At 33.2% G+C, this 24,536-nt stretch overlaps 2 protein-coding genes across 6 annotated transcripts in view; one reads left to right on the top strand and one right to left on the bottom strand.

Annotated features, from left to right (window-relative positions):
- The window catches only part of LOC117124293, a 50,907-nt gene extending 47,443 nt beyond the window's left edge, over positions 1 to 3,464 (top strand). For all 4 annotated transcript variants that reach the window (XM_033270478.1, XM_033270476.1, XM_033270477.1 and 1 more), the window contains 2 exons: positions 413 to 698; positions 1,709 to 3,464. In XM_033270478.1, the coding sequence (XP_033126369.1) occupies positions 413 to 698; positions 1,709 to 1,843 (421 nt within the window). In that variant the 3' untranslated portion in view covers positions 1,844 to 3,464. The remainder of the gene's footprint in view (positions 1 to 412; positions 699 to 1,708) is intronic.
- A 5,082-nt stretch (positions 3,465 to 8,546) lies between these two features.
- The window catches only part of LOC117124269 (oxysterols receptor LXR-alpha-like), a 26,727-nt gene continuing 10,737 nt past the window's right edge, over positions 8,547 to 24,536 (bottom strand). For both annotated transcript variants that reach the window (XM_033270429.1, XM_033270430.1), the window contains exons 2-8: positions 18,481 to 18,771; positions 18,032 to 18,172; positions 17,693 to 17,910; positions 15,184 to 15,234; positions 13,607 to 13,807; positions 10,465 to 10,690; positions 8,547 to 9,218 (exon numbers count right to left, since the gene is read on the bottom strand). In XM_033270429.1, coding sequence (XP_033126320.1) covers positions 8,977 to 9,218; positions 10,465 to 10,690; positions 13,607 to 13,807; positions 15,184 to 15,234; positions 17,693 to 17,910; positions 18,032 to 18,172; positions 18,481 to 18,771 — 1,370 coding nt within the window. In that variant the 3' untranslated portion in view covers positions 8,547 to 8,976. The remainder of the gene's footprint in view (positions 9,219 to 10,464; positions 10,691 to 13,606; positions 13,808 to 15,183; positions 15,235 to 17,692; positions 17,911 to 18,031; positions 18,173 to 18,480; positions 18,772 to 24,536) is intronic.

Raw genomic sequence — 24,536 nt, 5'->3', positions numbered from 1 at the left:
TATTTTTATTACCTCAACGTAAACAGTATATCTTTAAAACTATCTCTATAAAGAAAATTATTTTCATTCTTTTAAGAATGAAAATGATTTACTTTATAGAAATGTGTCTTAAAAGACATCTCCAAAGAAACTGACCACAAAAATTTTGTGCCATATAGCAGAGAAGCTATTATTTATTATGCCAAAAGAACAATTATATTTAACGCCTTTTGGAGTCCTAAGGAGGTCAGCTTTACCCACCATAACCAATGTACATACAGTGTAATACTAAAAATATAGACATAAAAAAAACATTGACATATAAAGCTTAGTGTGACCATTTTGGAACATCCCCTCAGAATATATTACCTAACAGCCTGCAATTCTACTTTTGTGGTGTTGATGATTCACTGTGAATTCTTACTCATTGCAGATACAGACATCAGACACCACCACCTATTGCTCCTAAGCCTGGCCGTTTCAATGAGGCATCGCAGGTAAGCCTGCCGTCTCAGTCAAGAGGACGCTCACCATCACCCTGTAAACCACTTCCTCAAATTCCCATTTCACAACGAAGGACACCCCCAACAAGACCAACTTCTCCAAATTGTCGTGCTTCATCGCCCTTCATGCAGTCCCATCAATCATGGAAAATGGACAAGCTCAACAGCCGGACGAGTGCTCCGCATCAAGGGGAAGGTGCATACTGTTTCGATGAAGTGAGTGCAAACTTTTTCTAAATACCTGTCAACATTTTCTATCCTTGAAAAATTGGGACAGTCAGGGTTGAATCCAGCGAATTGTTGCTTTGTATTTGTTGTAAAAAAAATTCCATCAAAATAGTTAATTGCACAAATTGAGGAGTACAATTAAATTACAAATTAGTGCACAAACACAAAAAAAAATAATACAAATCCACAAATACAACTTTGGTGAGTTGATAAAGCAGGGACATTGCTTACTACAGCCTTAACATCGGTGTTGGTTTTTAGCCACTTTTCGTCCAGAGTTCGGTTGGTAGAACCAAATCTTCTAATAAAGACTTAAAATTGGTGGTCCAGTGTACATATCTGGCTTGTGTGCACTATAAAGAACCCATTGCATCTTTCAGAAGAGTAGGGAGTTACCCTGATGCTATGGCTTATTCAGCGCTGTCATGTGGCATGATGTGAACCTGAGACAACTGGTTCTCTGTGTGAACATAAAGGTACAGAGCGCCACTCTACCGCTGCTAAAGTAGCCACAGACCATGCCCATGTGCAATTCAGTGCAATGATACTGCAAGTTACGGGTTATTCTCCTACCTTTAACTTTACCTTAGGATGTTGCTAAGACAAACACGTCACTGAAGTGCTAGTGGCATGTTCATCAATAACAAAACATATCATTATTTGAGTATATTTTGACAAAGAGACGAAAAAAATAAAAAGCAAACTCAAATTGGCATTTAAAAAATGTTTAATGGAAATGAATTGTCAATCACACGTCATGCACTTATTTTATATACTGTAATTGAGATGAATAAAAAGTAACTGTGGGATGGGTCCACATAAGATTTTAGGTCTAAAATGAGTCCCAATTTTGTGCTTGAGATTGGGCCCAATGAAGTCCAAGATGGAATTAATGAGCCGCAAGGGGCCTCATGTCAGGGTAAAGGGACAGAATTAAGCCCAGGCAAAGATCAGCGATAAAGTTGTTACATTAGAGGAATATTTTTATTGTTTTTTAGACAGAGTATAAACCACAGCTTACTGGGTACCAGCGAGCTAAGGGACCAGCGGGAAGAAGACGTCCAAACAGCAAGGGAAACCAGACTAACAACCCTCAAAATTCTGGACATCGCCATATGAATGGGATAATATAAACAAAACAATCAGGCAATGTGTGTGTGTCATGCTTAATTTACATACAAAGCAGTAAATTGTATATATGGAATTAAATTTGTATTAAACTGAAATTATGACTTAAAAAATTCATATGAATTTTATATTAATTTGTTTTCCACTAATAGTTACTTATGCTAATTATGTCAAGGTAAACTATAGATATAGTGAATACTTTCAAAATTATATAGCACACCATCTGACAGGGAAGTATGCAAGTTCATTTTAATTTAGTTGATTAATGTAAAACTTTCTCCATTAGTTAGATACATTCAAGAATTCATAATGGTAGTAGAATTATTTCATGTTTAAATGGGCCACATAGTTATCACAATTTGATCGCATCTACAATTTTGAAAAATGCACCAGGATTATAGTATTTCTTTAAAAAGAATTTATCTTAAATTGTCTCCTGTAGACAATAATTAGCACGTCTACTGTGGGAATTTTGTCGTATTTTGTGTATTAATCATGTTCTACTATTCCCATACATAAGAATATTGGTACTTAAACAAAATTATTAGGCATTGAACAGTTGGATTATTTGGAATGTAAATTTCAGCATCACTACTTATAAATTTGTGCCATTATAAATTCCAGAAAAAAAGATACGTTTTACAAAGTTCTTTGTTTTCCCGGGTCATTGGGTCCACATGCAAGTGTTGCTGCCATATTGGCGCAATATCCGGCAACCCCACCAGGTACCCATTTATACTCTCTTAAAGTGCCTTGCTCAAGAACACAAGCGAAATGCATAGTGAGGGATTGAAACCCCGACCTTGAGGATTGGGAAACCAAGCCGTTCCTGCTGTGCTAAGCTGCTCCCGAATCCTCCTCTTCCTGTATTACATGTTTGGAACAGGTTTACATCTATGCATGATTCCAGGTTACCCATTACCCATTAGCCACTGTTCCACCAGCCATCCCAGGGGCAGATCCATAATTTTGTAACAGGCCTAGATGTAATATATGTGTTCAGTATGCTGTTAAAAATATTGTAAAATTGTATGCAGGTGCAGATCCTGGGGGTGGGGGGCATTTGAAGCGGAAAAATAAAAAAGAGGGTGACAAATTTGAGTTAAAGAGAGGTAGAGCTAAAAAGTGAGTGCACCCATGAGTTCAGTGGCAATACAGCAGTGGGCGAAAGGAGAGCTCGATTATTTACCACTTATTGGTAGGGCTGAGGTGGGCGTGGTGGCGTGAACATTCAATAAAATGTCAAATTATATGAAAGCGAAGTTAAAATGTGGGAAACAATACTTCCCATAAGCAGCCACACAGGCACGTCAGCCACCATACAATCATCGACCATGTTTCAATTTAAGGTGTTAGAGTGTAAAAATGATTAAAAATTAAGCCAGTTAAAAATCATGGTCAATGTTTTTGTACATAGTATACATACAATATATTTGGGATAGACATGCCAATATGTGGGTTTGTATGAGTCTTGTTATAAAAAGGTACTGTATGTAAGAGTAGAATTTAGGATAGAAAGCAGGAATTGCATAGATAAGTTGAAATACTGTACTACGTTTAGATTAAAATGAATCAAATATATAAATTCAATCAAAATTATATATTAAATCCTGAGAATTTCCCACTTTTAGACCATGTTTGTTTACATATCATAGATCCATGCTATTTTTGTATGATCATATACTCCATTTTTCTTTGTAACTGTATTTTGTTAATCTACAAGAAAGCATTATGTATTTATTTTATTGTTCTAGTCCTTCATGCAGTGGTGGACCATCAAGGGTTGCAAGGTATGCATTGCATACCCTACTAAAACTAAAAAAAAAAAAAATGTTTACCTTTTGTCAGATTTATTTAGCATTTCTTAGCCACAATTTTCTATACCAACCTTAATTTTTCGAGTTGATTGCTACATTTCATTGAGATGGCCAAGTTAATACTGTATAAGTTTTTCAATCATTGGGCCTACTTTTGGAGTATTTACTGATAGTACAGCAGTACCATATTTTTATACCTCCATGGTAGTACAGTACAGTGCAATACGATATTATTGAGCCTATTGCATCCTACACTCAGTTGCTTAGAATTTCCGCATGGTTGGTTACGAATACCAGCCAATTGCCTATTCAGTGAGTCATTGGAAGCATACCTTATAATGGTTAAATTTACTATTCTTCCAACCATGTGGTGGCAAAGCTGGATTGGAAGCACTGCTTCCAAGAGTATGTGCACATGCTCCTCTTCTCACTACTTTTCTACACTATTAGCCTAATCGAGGCCTCCACTGTATTGCTCAACAATTAATCTCAATGATTAAAGTTAATAATAACATAATAATAAATTTGTAATCATACAACCGGTATTATTTCAATTGTATTTTGTTAAACGTACAGGAATAGGAATTCTTCTGAAGAGAAGAAACTACAAGCATGCCGGTGTAAAAAAGAGCATTGTATTTATACTATATAGAACGCAGTCTTTGATTATAGGCTAATCAAACTTTTCACACTAGCATACTGTATACCCTTCTATTTACACTACGGTCCACCACTGCTTTCATGCTTTGTATATATATTTTTTGTTTTAAGGGCTTCTTTAAGAAATTTGAATACAATGAATATAACTGGTTTCAGCCTTCGGGGTGGGGGTGTGAAAATTGAGTGCAGAACTAAATCCCTATTCCAATGAAAACCTAATGGTAATTTAAATTACAATTAACATCTCGACGAGATTTGATTGACAGATAAACCGACTAATCAGCGAGCATCATTTAGTCACATGATCAAAAACTTGTTCTCTGACATTTTAATTTCCTTAGACAGCTGGTTGTCAACACAAAACATACGTGAGCCTAGGCCTAGATGTCTATAATGCTTGGTTGTTATATATACCCAGATTTACACGAGCGCAGTGCGCATCAGTGACTTGGCCTTTGCTGACGAGGTTGACTGAATGCGGCTTTTCCCTCTTCCTTTGGGAAGAGGCTTTTACAACATTTTCCCCGCCTGTTCCATGAAATAGATTAACACTATGAATATATGATTCTTTTGCATACCGCCTACCCTGAATTCTCTTAAAGAGGTTGATAGCAAAGAAAATGTTCACCAACTCGGTAAGTCTAGCCGCCATTGTCTAAGGTTTTCGTGACTTTGTGGGCGGGGCTTCGTGTCCTTGTCGACATGTCAATTCACTGTCTTCTACCAGAAATTGTCAGAACCCCGACAGTATATCTTGTAGCCAGATGTCAGTATCCATGTGCAATGATCAGGTACAGCATCTGCAAAAGATTAGCTCCATGTGGCACAGGTGTTTATTTTACCCCTCCCCCCCCCCCCTATAAACATTAGGGTTGATGATAGAGACTGGAGATTTAGGAGATAAACAAATTGTAAACAATAAATTAGAGAAATGGTTAAAAAAATTGATCCCTTTTTATTTGCTCTAATCAATGATTAAGACTGCTAATTTCTTAATTTTTGACATTGTACACATTTTCTTAAATTGGATCTAAACAAATCTTGATTTTGATATCTGAAGCATAATCCAGCTGGTGCCCTGTACAAACTTCATTTATTAAATTTGAAGAATATAAAATTCCAGGTATTTAGATTTGAATTGAAAAATTTGCCTAAAAAAAATTCCTATTTTCTTTGTTTTATATTCCGTTCCACATTTGAGCTGTCGTGACAAATGAGTCTTCTACAAAAAATGAGGTATTGGTATATTTAGATAGGCTGTATTTTATATACAACCGGAGTAAAATCGTTTTCAAGTTCTGAAGTCTTTGAAAACATACTTTAGAGGAAATTGCCAATAAAGATGATAAACTGATAAATTGTGTTGGTTTCCCTATCAATGAGCTTTACAAAATGTGCCTCAAATACACTAATGTAAATCAACTCATTGTAACTCAATGTTTGTCAAAATATCACTTCATAAATTGGCCAGGCGTACAACAAGACTCATTTTGTCATGACACCTCACCTCACCAAATGACCATCTTCTTTTTGGTGGATCACAAACCATTGTTGAAATAACAAACTATCATAAAATATAAGTATGAAACATTAAAATCAGCATTTATAATGACCTTGGCCTATTTTGGTGAAGATCTCACCAAAGATGCATCTAATTTTATGTCTGACACTTCCAGATATCCGAAATGCTTCCAGATATCGGGAAAATATAAATAAAACATTTTAGTATTTAAAATTTTATTTCAGAATTAAGATCAACAGTATATTTTAAAGAAAATCTTATTCAACAGTGAATGAATCTATAGATGTTAATTCATTAGTAATAACCTTATTTATTACTGTGACATGACTTCAGAATACTCAAGATCATCTTGATTAAAATTCACCATCAATGAATCAGTTATTCATAATATATGATAGGCCTACACTTCATTATTGTGGCTACTGAAAATGTTGATGGCACAGCCTGAAGTCAATCATGGAGTAATGCTCATTAATTGCATGGACACAGACTATCAATTCTTATTTAATTCATTAAAGTCATGTCCTTAATTAAAATGTGGGTTGATTTTGTATTTTGTGTAATTAATATAATGATGAGATCTTACAGAAATTAAATTCTTGTACACTTTGAAAAGAGCAAGTGAAATATAATGAAAAACTGAGACAGTGAAGTTGATTGACCATTGCTTTTTATAGAATTGATAATCATCCAGTATCTCTCGATTTAGAAAGTAAACACTATTATTACGTGTTCAACCCAACTAAATACAATATCTGTAATCTCTTACACACTAGCATTTTCATTGCAGCAAAATGAAACAAAATCAAATAAATAAATGGACAAAACCTTACAATTATACAGTATAAAGATTGTACTGTAGATCTTAAAAATAGCAAGATTAAAATATTACCCAGGGCATTGATACTGAGACATTTGGTATTGTATAAAATACAGATCTTTAATCAATTTATACAATATTCATCAGAGTGTGTTTCTACTGAAAATTGAGATAGAAATTGTTCTTTTATCAGTATAAGGACAGCGTTGCAACTGCATTATGACTCGATATGGAATAGTTTTTTTGGGTGGATGATATGGTACAAGATAATTAATCAAAATGCATTGAGGATTTTGCATAGCACAATCTTCAAGAATTTTATCCGGCATCTGTGATTTCGTCACAATATATTGCCACTTTTTATTTTTTTCTACAGGCTTTCTCTTCTCTCCAAAATTGTTTCCATCCACATCTAGGATCCAAAATAAGAACGGGTTTTGAATAGCTGAACAAAAACTCCTGACAGTTTGTCCTAAGGGTTGACCTAGATCAACCTTTTATTAAAGAAAAAAGAATGCAAACTTGGCATGATGCACCCAAAATTGATTGCATACCAAAAAACGCTTTTTGAACATGATAAAAGAATTTAGATTTTTATAGGACTATTTCTACTGCTACAAAAAAAAAAAAAAAAAAAAAAAAAAAAAAAAAAAATCTTTTTTTTTTTTATAGAAATCATCCTTCCTCCAATTGATTTTCAGTAGAAACACCTATAAATTATTAAAACATGATACAATATTATTGATAAATTCTACACCTAACTAGAGTTATCTTCAAAGAAATTTAAAATTCCACAATATGAATAAAGATTGTCGGTATTTATATAATATTTGTTATCATCTGATATTCAACCATGTATTTTGTTTTCCTTTTCTCTATTTTACCTAAACAGAGCTACACAAATTTAAACATCTTTTTTTACACATTCTTTCTTGTACAAATAATTAAAACATCACAACGTTCACAGCCAAATTCTCTTTAAATTTTGTCCATGTGCCAAAATAATACATCTAAAATCAGTGGCGGACCGTCAAGGCAAGCAAGGTATGCTCTGCATACCCAAGCTAAAACCCCTAAGACAATATTTGATTCTGCCATTTCTTTGTTTTATATAGCATTTCTAGGTCAAAATCTTCTACATCAACCATAATTTTTCGAATTGATTGCTACATTTGTCTAAGTTTAATTAGTTTTTCAATTTTTAGGCATTTTGGTATCTAAGAGATAGCAGGCCTATCTGTACTCAGCTGCTTAAATTTCCTGCATGGATGGTTTACAATAAATGCCTATGAGTCAGTAGAAGTGGGAACATACCCTACAAACTATGTGGTGGCATTAGAATAGCAAATTTAACACTGGTTTGGAAGCAGTGCTTTCACAAGTATGTGCGCATGCTCCTCTTCTCACTGCTTCGGGCCTCCGCTGCCGAATGAATAATTTGTATTGCCCGAAATTCTAAAATCTCAATGATTAAAGTTAAAAAAAATCTGAACAGATGACCGGTATAGAAGAAACTTATATAAATTAAACGCCTTAGTTTCACTGTAAATGAAGAACTACAACACATAATTACCGTCTAAATGTGTTATTGCGTGATCATAAAGACTACCAACCAGGTTAAAAAAATGTAATTCTACTGGTGTAGAACATTAATAGAATGTGTTGAGAATGATATTGCTTCCATTAGTTTTGTTTACAATCATTTAGGGGGCATTTACTCGAGGAAAAAACTCCCCACAGTTTTTATTCGAGGGCATTTATTCACATAAATACGGTATTTGTAAATTTTACTTTATAGAACGCAGTTCGACTGTGGGCTAATAAATGGACCTTTTAACACCATCAGTCCCTAGCATACCCTACTTTTTACCCAACGGTCTGTCACTGTCTAAAAATGAAAGAATTCTTGAAATCTTATTCTGTGAGTCATGATATAAGTTCTATTTGGTAATATCTATCCAAAAGGATGAGAAATGGCATAAAAATAAAAGTCCTTGCGACAACACCCCATCATTTTAAAAACCTACCAAGAGCTCAAAATGGTTGTCAACTGTATATACATCATAAAACTTTATACACCTCTATTTAATCCTTGTCACGGAGGCCACAAGACCTGAGTAACAGGCAGTCAAATGACTCTTGATCGAAAGACAAAAGTCTTTTCATGGAATAGAGCAATCATTCCCATAATGGTTTGCAGGTAGGATGTTCATTCTGGTAGCTTGAAAGCTAATGCAGCAAAATACATCAACTCAGCATGTACTGTGAAAATATCTTCTGAATCTTATTCTCAAAAGCACAACAATGATTCACCAGACATTAACCATTTACATCCCAGATTTCAGTCAGCAGCGGGGGAATTTTCTGATCGGCTAGTTTCAGCTGGAACAACAGCTCAGAGTGACTGTTGTTTAATGTCCTAAGTTCTGTTAATTTCATCAATACCTTTGGTAATAATAATGTTTCTTTCGGCCTTCGAATACGCAAATATGATCTTAAAATTTCCAGATAACCTTCTTGAACCTCGTCAACTTTTTCCTTGTCCTGTACAGATGGTCGATCTATTGGGATAAAAATTTCAAAATATAAATAAAAATAAATAAATATAGTCTTATACTGTATATATTTTTGGAAAATGTTAAACAATTAAAAACTAAGAACTTTAAAAACTAAGAACTACTAAAACATGAATTTCCATTGCTACATTATGTGTGAATGTAACTTTATCTAAGGATTGAAGAACTCATCTAGATTTGGCTATTTCAAATGCAATATGTGTGCCTCTACTACAATTCTAAAAGTATAGAAAACCAAATACAGTATGATGAAATAAAATAAGTTAAATATAGCATGTCAGTTTGTGCTTTACATTTATGCCAGTTTATTTTGCATAGGACAAGCAAGTCCCTCATGGTAAGGCTTCAAGTGGCAAGTGGTAATTTTCTGTTTTGATTATTATTATGTTCGAATTCATTCTTTATATTGCATTAAGATAATTGGTTCTAAAGATCTGTGAATGAGAAGGGAAAAAAAATAACAAAATTACCTAACTACAGTAATAGATTCAAGTTTTAAAATGACGTTGAAATCACAATAAACATAGAAAATATTGATGTTACAGGGGTTCCAAGTTTCCCGGAAGTCACGTTACTCTCCCAAAAATCGGTAAGGGCTCCCGCACTCAAGCAATAATCTATTGCAAATTACACAGCTTTGGTTTTTACCACTGTATTATAATAATAATAATAATGTTGTATTTATATAGCGCATATTGCACATTGCCCTATGCGCTTTACAGAGAAATAATATAGGCCAACTGAGAAAAAGCAAATAACAATAAAATAGTAACAATAAAATAAAATAAAAATAATCAATTATCAATTGTCTCCTGGAAATTGGTGCCAATGGGTATCACAATTTACAGCAAAATATAAATCAGATGTGTTATGAGTACTAAAGTACTCTATCAATATTTATTATCTACACAAAATGTTTATTTTTTTGACAACATTTACAGTATAATGCCAATACAAACACAAATGTGATTAAAATTGAAATTTGATTACACTGAACTTGACGTAGGTATAATCAAATTATGAGTAAACAGAATATTATACACTTTTTTATAACCTAGTGAATTTCTTTACTGATATTATAAATGTTTAAATCTTGCATTCTCCATGCCTGTACAGCATACTTGGTTTCAAAGCATCTAGACACACTTACTGAATAACATGACTATGATGGTTCACCCATCAACTAAGAATTTTGTTTAATAAATTGGGGGAAATTCAACCAAGTACATACCAGATGATAAAATAGCAACGGCCATTAAGAGTACATATTCAGTATAATCCAGATCTAACTCGGCCATCCCTTTTGCAAAGTCAAACATAGGATCCACCAGTTCGCCAATTCCACCATCATGAAGCTGCTTGCGTGTGTATGGCTGTTCGTTACCAAACATGATTGCATCATTTTCTGCATCATATCTCAAGGCGGTCCTCAGCAACATAATTTCGATAGCAGAGCCCTGTTACATGAGAGTAAAATAAATTATTAAAAATAGGCTCCTGATAGGAGTACGAGTCCACTACAGAAACTAGCGTTTTACAGGTAGTGTATAGTTTTTTGACAATGCGGCATCTAAGTTCATAGTCCATTATCAGACAAGGTGCTAATTAGCCATTGGTCATGTGTCAAAACGTAGGTCAAATTACCAACTCGCTGATAAAACAACATTCACACTGTACTGTACGTTGCATGCCCATCAAATGAATTGAAACCGAAAACCTTAACACATTGCATTTTACAGAAAACCTTAACTTATTCCATTTAACAGAAAACCTTAACTTATTCCATTTTACGGAAAACCTCTTCAATTTCACAGTAAATTTGACTAAAACAGCACAGAACATATCTACGCAAGCATAGTATATATTAAACAATGCATGAATAAATAAATTTTTATATACCTCATACATAGATTCATCATCTGATTGGTTAAGAAGCAGGGCAATAGAAAGTACTATTCCCCTCAAAATTATCCCCTGACCGCGTCACGGATCAGCGAGTAGACGATAAACAAATATGGAGGCTGCTCGTTTTGAGATAAAGGAGGACTAGCCTAGGCCTAGCATTACTTCTTGATGAAGCCGATAACAAAAGCACCAAAAGACAAATTAAGTACGTCTTATCAATATTCCACAAATATATTGCAAACGATGGCTGCTGTTAAAATCAAGGAAATAAGAAAAGAAGAGGTAGACACACTCTTTGATCGCCTAGGCCTAGCTAGTCGAGTAGTAGTAGTAGGCCTCTAATATAACAGGCTAGGAAGTAAGTACTTTTATAGGCCTTGTAGAATCTATGTATGAGGTATATAAAACAAATATTGACTGCTCTGTATTCGGGGTGAAATCTATTGCCCCCTGGGTGATGTGGAGACCATAGCCTATCTTCCCTCAGGCCGGCCTTCGGCCCTTGGGAAGACAGGCTACAGTCTCCACATCACCGAGGGGCAATAGATTTCACCATTCCCCCCATGAGCAGTCAATATTTGTATAATATTATACTATATTCTGTATATAAGTTAAACGAATGGATACAACCAGTGCTCAAATAGAAACATGTAAAATACGACCAATGTAAAGAATTAAATTGGAATATGAAGATATGTCTATATCAACATTTTAAAAACAATTTTAATTCATTTTCATTAAAAAGTGCGTGACTTGCGACTTATTGAAGAGTCAATTTATAAATTGAGTCTTGTCATTAGGCTTCGAGAGAGGAGTTATTCTTTTAGGCCTGAGAAAATACACTGTCGTCAATTGATCCTATGGCCTTGTATTGGAAGGCAAGTACCACCATGCTCCAAGCTACTTCAAACACCTGTAAATTAATCTGTAAACATGGTAAATTCTAAATGTGGTCATCACAAGTAAAGTTTGGTTTCGTTAAATCCTACACACTAAGCTGTTGGCAACTTTGCAGCGACTGTATGGAAACTGAATGAGATTTATATAGCGCCAATTCCAAATCAATTATTATGTTCAAATCGTAGAATGTTATTATCCCCGGTCACTGGATAAAATACAACGGCAAACTAGTACAGAGTGCAACCTTCTCTTCTCCATGAGGAGTATACCTAGTCGTGCTTGTGTACTCAGTGCAAAAACTGGTACAGTCAATGGCACAACATCCTACCAAGTATCCCTTTATGCTCCCGGGCAGGGACAAGCATAGATAAAGTGCCTTGCCCAAGGACACAAGCAACTTGAGAGGCTTTTGAACCCCCCAAACTCCCCCAGAGTGCACTTTATGACTTTTCATAACCATCAATACTGATTTTTCCATAACCTCAACATTTCATAACCCAGACATTTCTTAACTCGGAATTTATTACACTTAAGACATTTATTACATGAAGACCAAGCGTTATTACACTCAGAACTTCTATTACAAATTTAGGACCAAAGGTAATTCTCACTGGAACTTTGTAAAAATATTTGGGCAAAATGTTACTACGTTTTGGAACTATATTATATCTAGGGCCATAATATGTTTAAAAAAAACAAAAAAACATATTTTCATATTCCTTTATTCTCTTTTGTCATACAAACAACGGAAATATCTGATTGATATTCAGTAACTGTTGATGATCATCAAGCAGATTTAAGCTGATATACTTGCATAATTTGACCATACTAAAGTTGAACTAAGTTTCTGCATTTAAGATAATGAAAGCAAACTATGCAACCAATGGAATATATTTTTTACAAATTTATGTAGCTTCTGGAGACTTCCCAGACCCCTACGTGTTCTCTGGCATTTTTCCCCTCTCCTCCACTGATTAATCTCAGATAAGAAAGTATAATACATACTCCAAGTATTGAAATACATGCCATCGTGTTGGGATTCAATATTTCGACATTAATTATGTCATCATCATGTCATCCTGATGATGACATAATTAATGTCGAAATATTGAATCCCAACACGATGGCGTGTATTTCAATACTTGGAGTATGTGTTATACTTTCTTACATAAAGGCTTATTTGTGTTTTGTCTACATAGGCCCATGAAGCCATTTAGTATTAGGCTTACTAAATACACTATTTCACAGTATTGTTAATGTCAAAATATTGAATCCCAACATGATGGCATGCATTTCGATACTTGGAGTATGTATCATATTATCTTATCTGAGATTAATCAGTGGACCGACTTTCGGTTTTTCAAGATGGAAACCAAAACTAATATGGATTACAATTATAAACAAAAAAATAAAAGAACTAAATCTTCCTGGAATTGGAACAATAAAATAAAATAATTAAATCTGAGATGTGGGCAGAAAAAAAAAACTTCTAGGGCAAACACAACTTCTAGGCACGGTCGAACGTGTAGTCATGATGATGATGATATGTGAAAAGAAAAAATACAAACCTTCAAAAGGACTATCTGGTCTTCACGACTAAGTTCCAAAAATCCAGGAATCTTTTTACTAAACTCTACAATCAGCTGAATAGTGAGTATGGTGAGTTCAGTGATGTGTGCAAAGCGGGACTGCAACGCTTCTCCGTCATTTTTTTGTAAGTCACCGAGAGATGCAGGAAAATGACTTTGTTGAGCACTTTCAAGCCATGGCTGAAAAGAAAAACAAATTGTTGATCATCTGAATTACCTATTAAAAGATGATGGTGAATGCACTATTATGATGACCTTCCATCAATTTCAACATTTCCTTTCATTTCTGGTTGAACACCATCATTTTGTCATGTAAAACAGGGCAGCCACTTCGATATCTTCACAGGTTATATTTATAAATCTAAACTAAAAAGAGCAATGATAAGTCTTTAAAGGTTTTAACAGCTTTTGAAAAATCTTCATAAAGAAAATCAAAATATTGGGAATGTTAAAGTTTTTCCATGGTAACAAGAACTGATGCACACACATGCAAGGACAATGTAATAGGAAGTTAAATGTAATAAAAGCAACCTTGGAAAATATTTTACTCCATGTTCATATAATATGACCATATTAAATTTGAACGCAAGTTTCTATAATTTAAACAATTATGCAAAATATGCAATCAAATATTAATAAATTGTGTAGGTTGCGATGAATGGACCTTCAATAAACTTACATGCATAATTAAGGCTTGTAAAAACAGTGATGATGCAATATATTCTTCATACCTAATTTTGTCTATATATCTGAAGAACTTACCATCACCCTAATCAATATACTTTAATAAATTTTTATATTTCTCCAATTGTTGAAATTTAATGCAATTCAATATAATATATTCACTATTACATTAAATAATATTGATCATAACTGACGATAATAAAGACATCACTGTACTCATCTTCTATGGTCTTAGAAAGCTGATCAACTGTGATTTATTATGAAATCTTGCTGAACGACATGAAAGCTGTTTTTTCTACTCCTTATTTATTAATGTGCATGTTTCAACTATTTTGTATGTGTTAATATTTCTAAAATAAATAAAATGAAAGTGGTAATTCCTCACCAATCAATACTTTAAATAGACAACCTTAGTTTAAATGATATTATATAAATTCAACATTTCTGCTCTCAATCAATATGGGATGGAATGACATTGTTATGGATATATATATATATATATATACATTATATATACATATTATGCATATAGTATATCAATTACTTATGTATATAATATAATATAATATATATGCATATACAACACATATATTATAATAAATAAATCTACCAGGTGTTTCATTCAATTAGCATAAAAAGGTAATTTCAAACTGGTAACATGAAACAAATGCAGTCTAATTCCTGAAAAAAGCACAGCAGATGAAATGAGCAGGCAGGAGGGCAAGGCACAATCAATGCAAGATAAACAAAAGCACAAATGAATACTTACTGATCAGGCTACCAAATATAGAGGCCAGTAGACAAAAAAAATTAGTATGCATATAAAAATAGGCATGCATGCAGACTAAGATATTAATGTTGATGAGCCTCACCTCACTTGTACCTTGGAGTTTCCCTTTCCAGTTATTGGCCTCTAACCAGGGCTGGTCGACAAAACAAAGAGTAAATTCAAGTGAAAGTGCCACAAACAGACAGAAAAGGAAGAAAAAACACAAACATAGAGGAAAAAACAGAAAATGACAGAAATTTGTTTAAAGTCCTTTAGAGCATCACATAACATAGCTTCAATTTTTGTGGATATTTATTAAAAACTAACAGAATTGAAAAGAAGAACATAAAACCAACTCCTAAAAATCAACTTAACAACATCTATGGTAATTATGCTGTGATAATTTTAAAATGCACCATGAAAATTACATCAAATGTTTTGGTTTTGGTGCTATGGAATATGGAATACTCATGCATATCAAACTGTATATTATTTTATTGTCTTTCATTTAAAAAAAAATTGGTTGCAATTTCTTTTTATCTATAATTGCAACTGATTTCATTTAATTTAAGTTGGTGAAAGTATTTTTCTTCATTCCCATTAAATTGTTCTTACTCTTGCCTTTCTTTGTCCTACAAATTTGAAGAATGCATAAATTCATAGTATTTATTTTTAACTAAATGTTAGATTTAATCTTTATAAGAGGCCATACAACAAAAAGGCACAAAACAAATAAAATTAAATTTTTGTTTTCAATTGCAAGTTAATTTGAATTTCATTTTTCGTTAGCAAAACACAGACATCTTTAATATTAATGAAATAATAGTCAAATGCTAGTTGTATAAAGAAGGCAGAAAATACTTTTTGGATCAAAACTTTTGATCCAAGTTACATATTATGACAAATTTACCAACCAGATTTGAATGGAAATGCCAATCAAGAAATTAAAGACTCGTAACCAATCAGAAATTGTAAATGGATATTAAAATTTAAGCTGGAACAATTATGGCTTATTTTGAGAAGTGATTTTCTTAGTGTACCACAAACCCTGATAGCAAGCTTAATTAGAAGTGAAACTATGTAGAAAAAACAGTTTTTTACATAAAAGTAGTTCCATTACATACAAAATAAATTTAACCAATATGGCATTGAATTTAACAAAAAATAATTAATTATGCATTCTGGTTTACATCCAAATACAGTACATGAGGTATTTTTCATGTATTATTAAGGAAAAATATAGCCAAGCATAGCATCCTAAATTTAGAAGAAAAAAATTACCAATACCACCACCAGCACTGTCACCAAATATACACATTAAAAGCATTAACAAACAACTATGCAGACTACAGAATTCAAATTACTATGCTAACATTACACAGAGCACTTTTAAAATTTTGGTTTATTAGCTTAAAATTATATATATTTATCTTTGCAACAATCTAGTCTGTAAATTGGTTAGGTATTGCTAAGGGCAATTAATTGGACCATGTGGTCACACCCATGGACAATGTGAATCCAGAAATAAATATTTAAAACAATACCAAAATGTGGTCAACAATGTAAGTGTACTCTGCAGGAGCTGACTGAAATGAAATCCTGATGGCTAATGGTAAAGGACAGGCACAACTGGGGAATGGCATGGGGAAAGGGAGAGTTATTAAAACATTTAAGTGATTTCTATTCCCTTTAAAAAGATATATGCCGACACAATGGGAATTCAACAATGAAAGTGAATCAGACAATATTACAATTCATTTTCAGTGTCATTAAACTTGGGGTCATACAATTTAAAACAAGTATTCACTATGCACTAGGTGGCGGGGACATTGTTATTATAAAAATAGAATCAAATAATAAACACTAATGTCCTAATAATTAATATATACCCTTGTGGAATACTATATCAATTTTCATAGGCTTAGTAGGTTTAGGTTTACATCAGTATGACATACAAAAGACTAAAAAGCCCGTCATTGCAAAGTTGGTAGTCAGGACTCTCATGTGCTCCTGTTGATTACACAAATGTTTTTTAGAGTTCCACTTTTTGTTTTATGTAGTTGCAAATAATGTAAGAAAAAAATACTTTTTCTAAGGATGTGGTCGCAGGGTCTAATTAATCTTCCCTTACTATACATAGGCTATTCAAGATATATTTATATATATTATATATGCACACAAATATAAATAATCATAATAATTAACATACGGTAGTCAACCATAGCAGATAGTTTATTTATCAATATTAAGGTATATATATATATATACATATATATATAATCTAATAAGAACTATTAACAAAACCATGCAAATATTTGTGTTTTAAAAAATTTGAAAGGATAAATTACAGGATAGAAGTGATTACATTGATTAATTCAATATAGATCATATGGACCAAAAGTTTATAAAATTAGAGTTAACAATTTGGATCAGAGCTTAGACAATCAAGAAGAAAAATCTAAAGAAGTTAAATGTTAGAATATAATAAACATCATAGTCACTGTCTAATACTTTAACACCCATGTGCAACTGATCACACATCACATACCAACCAATATACAGACATTTAGTGGGAGTGGGGTTGGGTGGGGAGGAAGGGAGGATCTACTCACCGTCACTTTGTGTAAGTCCTCTGGGCCTGGAATCTCTAACTCTTTGTGTGAATTGACCAACGTCTCAATAATCAATTGTTGCTCATCTGATAGCTGGAAGATGGTGGAGTTGATATCGTCGCCACTCTGTTGCGGGGATGGCAGGTCAAATGATTGTTGTTGTTTTTTTAGTAGTTTCCGTTGTCTTTTTGATTTGCACTGTTCCTCTGTTAGTAAACCTAGAGGGCGACAAATTGTAATATGATCATAAGACAATATTCTACAATTATCCATATAAAAACATTACATTATAACTACAAGTTTCTTGTTACCATGACGCTGACATCTTACAATACTTACATTCTGCTAACATCCCTACATCACGGCATTTTCTTAGACGACATTCCTGACATTTTCGTCTCATGTACATATCCATCTCACAATTACCTCCTCGCGTACATTTGTAAACTGCATTTTTTGTGATACTTCTACGAAAAAAACCTAACAGGAAAAAAAACCATTAACATTTTAATGCAAAGTGCTACATAATGAAGTGCTATAGATGGTTCGTTCCTCATTGCATGATAAAACCACTTTCTCTTCTCACAATTTATGCAGCACATAAATGAAACATTAAATTTTGTCACCAGAAATTTGTAGTAGTATTACAGTATTTAAAGTCTAATTTTTTAAAGAGGATTTATAACTATTCAGTGATTTCTATATTTTGTTTCCTTATAATCTTAATGTGTTTCTACAAGCATCTTTTTTTTTATTGCTTCATTAAGCTAATATCTAGGCCAACATACCTTTGCATCCTTCACAGCTAAGAGCATTATAGTGGAATCCAGATGCACGATCCCCACACACTAAACACAGCTCCAGGTCCATTCGCGGTGCAGGCCCCTTCCGCCTCTTTGCAATGGTTGACCCATCCATCATCAATGGGGATGTCTGTGAGGTCGAGGAAGGGGACACCTGGGAGGCAGGAATAATCTGTGCCCCGCCAGATCTTAATTCGCCTATGTGGTGTGTTGTCAGGTATGTATCATAACCTCCATCTGGAGGCTCTTTCTTTACCTGCTGCTGTGTCAAAGGATCTGCAAAAACAAACAAATATAACATTATAATTAAGTCAATCGTTACATCATCACTGTATTTCCCAATTTTATTTTCCCATTTTGTGGAATGGTAAATGATAATTGAAGACAGACACCACTCAATTTTCTGAAGAGAAAAGGTCAACAGACAAGATCAAGGTTACGGAAATTCACATAATGGTGTATGTTCAAATAAATAATAATATTTTTATCAGAAAAAAAAAAGACATTTATATTTTAAGTGATAGTGTACTTCTACATTATACAAGAGATGCTGTGGTATTACCAAATAATCTATAATTAGTTATTTAATTTCATAACAACAAATTCTCTGATGGTTGAAAAATAATTGATGGTCAATATTTCAGCTAGTATAAGGCCCTATAAAAAATATTATTAGTTTATCACCCTATCTGGGCAGGAAAAGTGATGAGGGAGGGATTTAGATAATGCAAAAAATATCTACTAACTATTTAATAAAATTTTTCAAATGTTTTTTTTTTTTTTCAAAAAAACATTTTTTTTTTTAGTACCATAAAAGGCATGCGCGCAAGGGTGATAAACTAATAATTTTTTTTATTGGGCCTAAGACAAAAAAGAAATCTTATAATACAGTAAGGCCAAAAAAAAAAATATACTTGTATAGCATCACCGCCCGACCGATTTTCTAGCCTCTCATTTTTTTTTTTTTTTTTTTTTTGGTAAAAAAGTGCTGAAAATCGACTAAAAGATGCCGATTAATAGAGGAAAAACGATCGGTTTTTTCATCTTCAGCACAGGGAAAACAAGATGTGAAGTGCGCCACCAAGTGTGTTTTCTTTTCCCGCAGAAAAAATAGATTCCCTCCTCACACATTGTGCTTGTTGACAGAAATCGCGGACAATTTGATCGTAGACGTACTTGTTTTGCTTTGGTTCTTTTTAGATAATAAACAATGTTTTAAATATGATAATAATAAAGTACTATGAAGAAAAATAATAGGTTACGACCTACGCTTCAATTGGCAGATGTTTTAGGCCTAGCCTAAGTGCTACCTAACTAGGCCTAGACCCCTAGCTAGTACTACTAAGTACGGCTAGGCCTACCTGGCCTAGGCCTAGCCTAGCACTGCAACAGTTGCCTACGGAACCACAATGCTTATTAAAATAAATATTGTACAAACAACTCTTTTATGTAAAATTTAGTGTCTGTTATAGCCTTTGTAAAAGATTTGGCTTGGCACCAATGCAGTTTTTGAAATCTCTAGGCCTAAGAAGCCTACACATTAGGGCCTAGGCTAGGCCTAGGTCAGCAAAAAAAAATTTTTAAAAATAAAAAAATTGGTGTCTGTCTCTTATACACATCTAGATGTGTCTAAACAAGTATATTTTTTTTGGCCTAATTCAGGAGTTGATCAAAATTGCAGAGTACGTATAACTTGATAAATATAGGGTACAATGTGTTTAAAGTTTTACATTGACTATAAAATGATAATAATTATCAAATGGCAAAGTACATGACCTTTGCACGGGACAAAACTAGCAATGTGTATCAAAATATAACAAACTCTATTTTCTTTTTCAGAACTAAAAAAAATAATATTGATATTCCAGTGCTCAATTATCTAGTCAGAATTACTTTCAATCTTGTTAAGGCCTAAACAAGTAGTAACCTGGTATCACTTTTGTGCTATGCTATCACAACAGAGTACAGTTTTCAAGAAGTGTATATTATTTCATGTGATTCGTATCCATAAAAGTACATACTCACTGTAAATTTAAGACTCGGATACTGATGGTGTCTACTTTCAGCAAGTGCATTAGATACAAAACACCACAAAACCAAGACATCTACATCATCAAGAGCCCATGATAATTCTCAACATACGAAACCATAAATCTAATTCTATAGGCCTGGTTCCTAAATTCCAAGATTTTAAGATAAATCACTAATAGTAACAACCCTTGACAGGAAACCTGGACCTTTTGCATCATTATTACAAAACAAAATCCTACACAAACTGCTAGTCACAGACCTATATTCTACTTGGGTTCAAGGTTGGAAGGGTAAGCTGCCAATGCCTGACAAACATTCTTAAGTACAGTAATACAAACAAGTCTATTTCAACATCACAGTATACTGTAAATTTGAATCATAAGTTATGGTAATGTCGGTAATACTTATAAGTAAAATGAGTTCTTATACAGCACATTTTTGTGAACATGAGTTAGGATGCACCAGATTCCAACCTAAGGTTAAGACCTTTTAAAATTAAAGTTTACAGATCATAGAGCACAATCTACTGTACAATCATGCACTTCAGTACTGCAATCATAAAGTGCCAAGTATTTAATATAATTATTTCACATATTTCACTTGGGTAATCATTTTCATCAAAAAGATAAAATCATTTCATCATAAAAATATGTTTACCTTCTTAACATCAATTTACAGTTTTCTATCATGACATTTTTAAAGACTTTTGCACTTTATAAATCCAACAATGTCAAGCATTGTTTTACCTTGGTTACATCAACATTAATAAAATCATTGTGAAATATAAGGCAGTCCAGTTTGATCGGTTTAGTAACAGTTAACTAACATTCAGATTCTGGTATATAAATATAAATCTGAATTCATAAAATGATTAAGTTTCTGGAGATGGCATCCACTATCATCATAGCATAGCACAAGCTAAATACCTCACTTCACCCTTACAGTAATATGGACCAGCATGCAGTATGATCTACAAAGAATTCATTCCATCCCAATAAATCAATTACAACATACTGCGTTATCTCACTAACAATTAAGGTAGTCGACGGCGAGAACGGTAGGCTAGCGGTGAATAGGATGTCTCATACCTGCACTAGGATCAACACCTATTGTCAAACTAACGACATGTGCTCAGAAATTTCATAAATTTGTTGTGTTCTAAACCAGCAGGTTTGAATGCACCAAATGGTCTTGAGTGTGTTGTCAGCTGCTTCAGTCTTCTAGATTAATCACTCACATAATACTTTGGGAGTATGACAGTTCAACAGCCATTTTTAATGGTATTATTGCTAAATGCCAATTTTTAAGGATCTTTTTTACATCACACTAGAGTTTCTTTATAAAAGGTTTGGCGTATATTTTCTTGCATCAAACATTTTTGCATTATCACCAAAGAAGCCATGGTAGATGTAAAAAGCCCATGTAATAAAATGTGACAATAGTCTTTAAAGTGTTGTTCCTATATTTGATAACTGTATCATAAGATTATAGCTACTTATGCAACTGTTCAGTAATTACTTGGTAAATCAATAAAAATATCATCCCATGTTTGTGTTTCAACATGGTTAGAATAATGATAGTACTGTGTTTTTATAGCCTTCTTGTGGTCTACTTTATTGAGCAGGGTTCACAGCACTTTGGATTGATGTACACTCTGTCGATAATAAAGGGCCTTCAATTCCATTAGGATTTTCTACTTGGGTAGCTCTCTTTAGATGAGCCAGATTGGTATCATAGCCAGAATCCAATAAGCAACCTCCATTTTGACTGTAATTCCTCTAGTGACTATGTCTAGCATGGTGTTGAAGCTAGTGTAATGTTTAACAGGCAAGCCAGCTAGTTAATGGTCAAAATCACATCATTCCACTTTAACTTAGCACACACTATTTCATAATTTTAGCCATGCTATCAAAGAATTCTTTTACCATCCACTTAAACAGTTTTTACTTCGTCAGTTACATAGGCCAGAACTTTTACTAAGTATAGTTCCCTAAATGGGAGGGGGAGGGGAAAGATATGCATATCATGTAGTACCAAGTGGAATCATTCAGAGAATGATGTTTCCCTTCCATTATGTGGGGCTAAGGGGCCACCAAGAATCCCCAAATTCTCATTTAGGTATTACCAGGGATTAAATTATCCTATTTTAGCCCAAAAAATTGACGTTTTTTACGTACTTTTATTTGGTTTTGAAAATAGTTGTAAAATGTCTGCCTTTTTTAACTGTTGATATATATTAACTTTTTCATAAAATGTTGAACAACAATAAATCATTGCTAACATTAAAGCATTTGAGTTACATAACAAGAGTCCCCAATTAAGGACTGGGAGCCACAATCTTATAGAAACTATAATAGTAGTTTGAAAATTTGAAATTTACAAGATCCTAACACCTCTCATTATATTTAATAACTCCTCAAAAATTAAAACAAAACACTGAATGAATAACTGTATACAGATCAAAACTGGTTTCACACACTTTATACTTCAATAAACTCTCCTTATTCACAAAGAAGACTGGTAATAAAATCAGTGAAATCTTCTTTTTTTTCAGTAATAAGTACCAGTAATATATTTTTTAGCTTTCAGAAAACATAAACTTTTATTTAAATTATAAAGATTAGAATGTTTAAGAAATTAAACTTTCATACTGAAAAAAATACTAATACATATGAAGTATTGATAGTTTTATGAGGTATTGTATACTCCCACAAAACGATGCTCTAAATATCACTGTGGAAGGTGGACAACTGACTACACAATCATACTAATATTAAATTTCATCGAAACCTTCAGTTATGTGGTTAAATACATTTGATGATTGCAAATTGTTAAACTACCAACCTCAAAATTTGTCCTTTACAACTAGAGTTCTTTAAAATATGCTGTCATATATATTATACAGTAAATTACATTATTGAATTTGGCTACTTTGTATATTTAAGTAGGGTAAATTAGCTTTTAAAGGGTAAATTAGTTTTCTATTGAAAATTACAATTAATGTTAATATTATTTTCAATATTCATATATATATATTATATATGAATATAAATATATATGAATTATACATATTCAATAATTATTTCAATAAATCAATTTAATGAATTTTGAATAATTTAAATTTATCACTTATATTTGATCCTTGTAAATTTTAATGTTGTCATGAAATATTTTGGGAGATTTTTAGATTTCACCATACCAATATTTTGAGTAGTGGTAGAATAATTTACAATAGGAAAGTTACAACTTACTGGACTACACATGAGAAAAAGAAAAACTTGTTAGTTGGAAACAGAAGTAAGATTAGCAGACAGTCTGGAAAATAATTGAATTTTGTGTAACAAGATTAATCCTTTAATTATGATACCCGCAGATTTAGAAATTACAGTAAAGGTATGACATACACTGGTGATAAGTCCTAATTCAATTAATAAAATACTGGCTCTAACCTGTCCTATAAACAGGACACTGAGAACAGCCTTAAATTGAAGATGAATACTACCAAATATTTCACCTGGACGCAGGGTTCCCGGAACGCCGCCCTCAGCGGCGAGTGCATAGTACAACTCAGGCTCAAAAGTGGAACGTGAAATTTGGATATGGTTTCGTAGTCAGATTTGCGAGAAAAACTTCAGCTACCTGTATTTCTCGACTGAGACGTCAGTGGGAGCTGTAATTTTTATGGCAAGGAGATTGTGCAACCCTTCATTCGTATTAAGGGAATTTATGTCCAGAAACTTTGTAGTTATTAATATTTTGGTTATAATAGAAAATATTCATTTTTTGGTGACGTCACACTCACATTATTTAGCATGCATACGTCATAAGCTAGATACGTCACCTTTTCCTGGTAAGGCAAACTTTCCCGGCGTGCTTTTTTCATGGATAAACAAACACCACTGCTTTGCACATAGATGCCTTGCCCAAGCCAGGGCTACAAGAGCCGCATTGTTAGCATTGTATAATACTTAAACAAGGTACCTCTGCAAATGAATTATTCTTAGTTATTA

Source organism: Anneissia japonica, unplaced genomic scaffold, assembly GCF_011630105.1.
Source record: "Anneissia japonica isolate Jap-2015-1 unplaced genomic scaffold, ASM1163010v1 scaffold288012_len1326614_cov192, whole genome shotgun sequence".
NCBI lineage: Eukaryota > Metazoa > Echinodermata > Crinoidea > Comatulida > Comatulidae > Anneissia > Anneissia japonica.
Note: the sequence above shows the minus strand (reverse complement) of the source record. Positions and strands in the feature narration are given on the sequence as shown.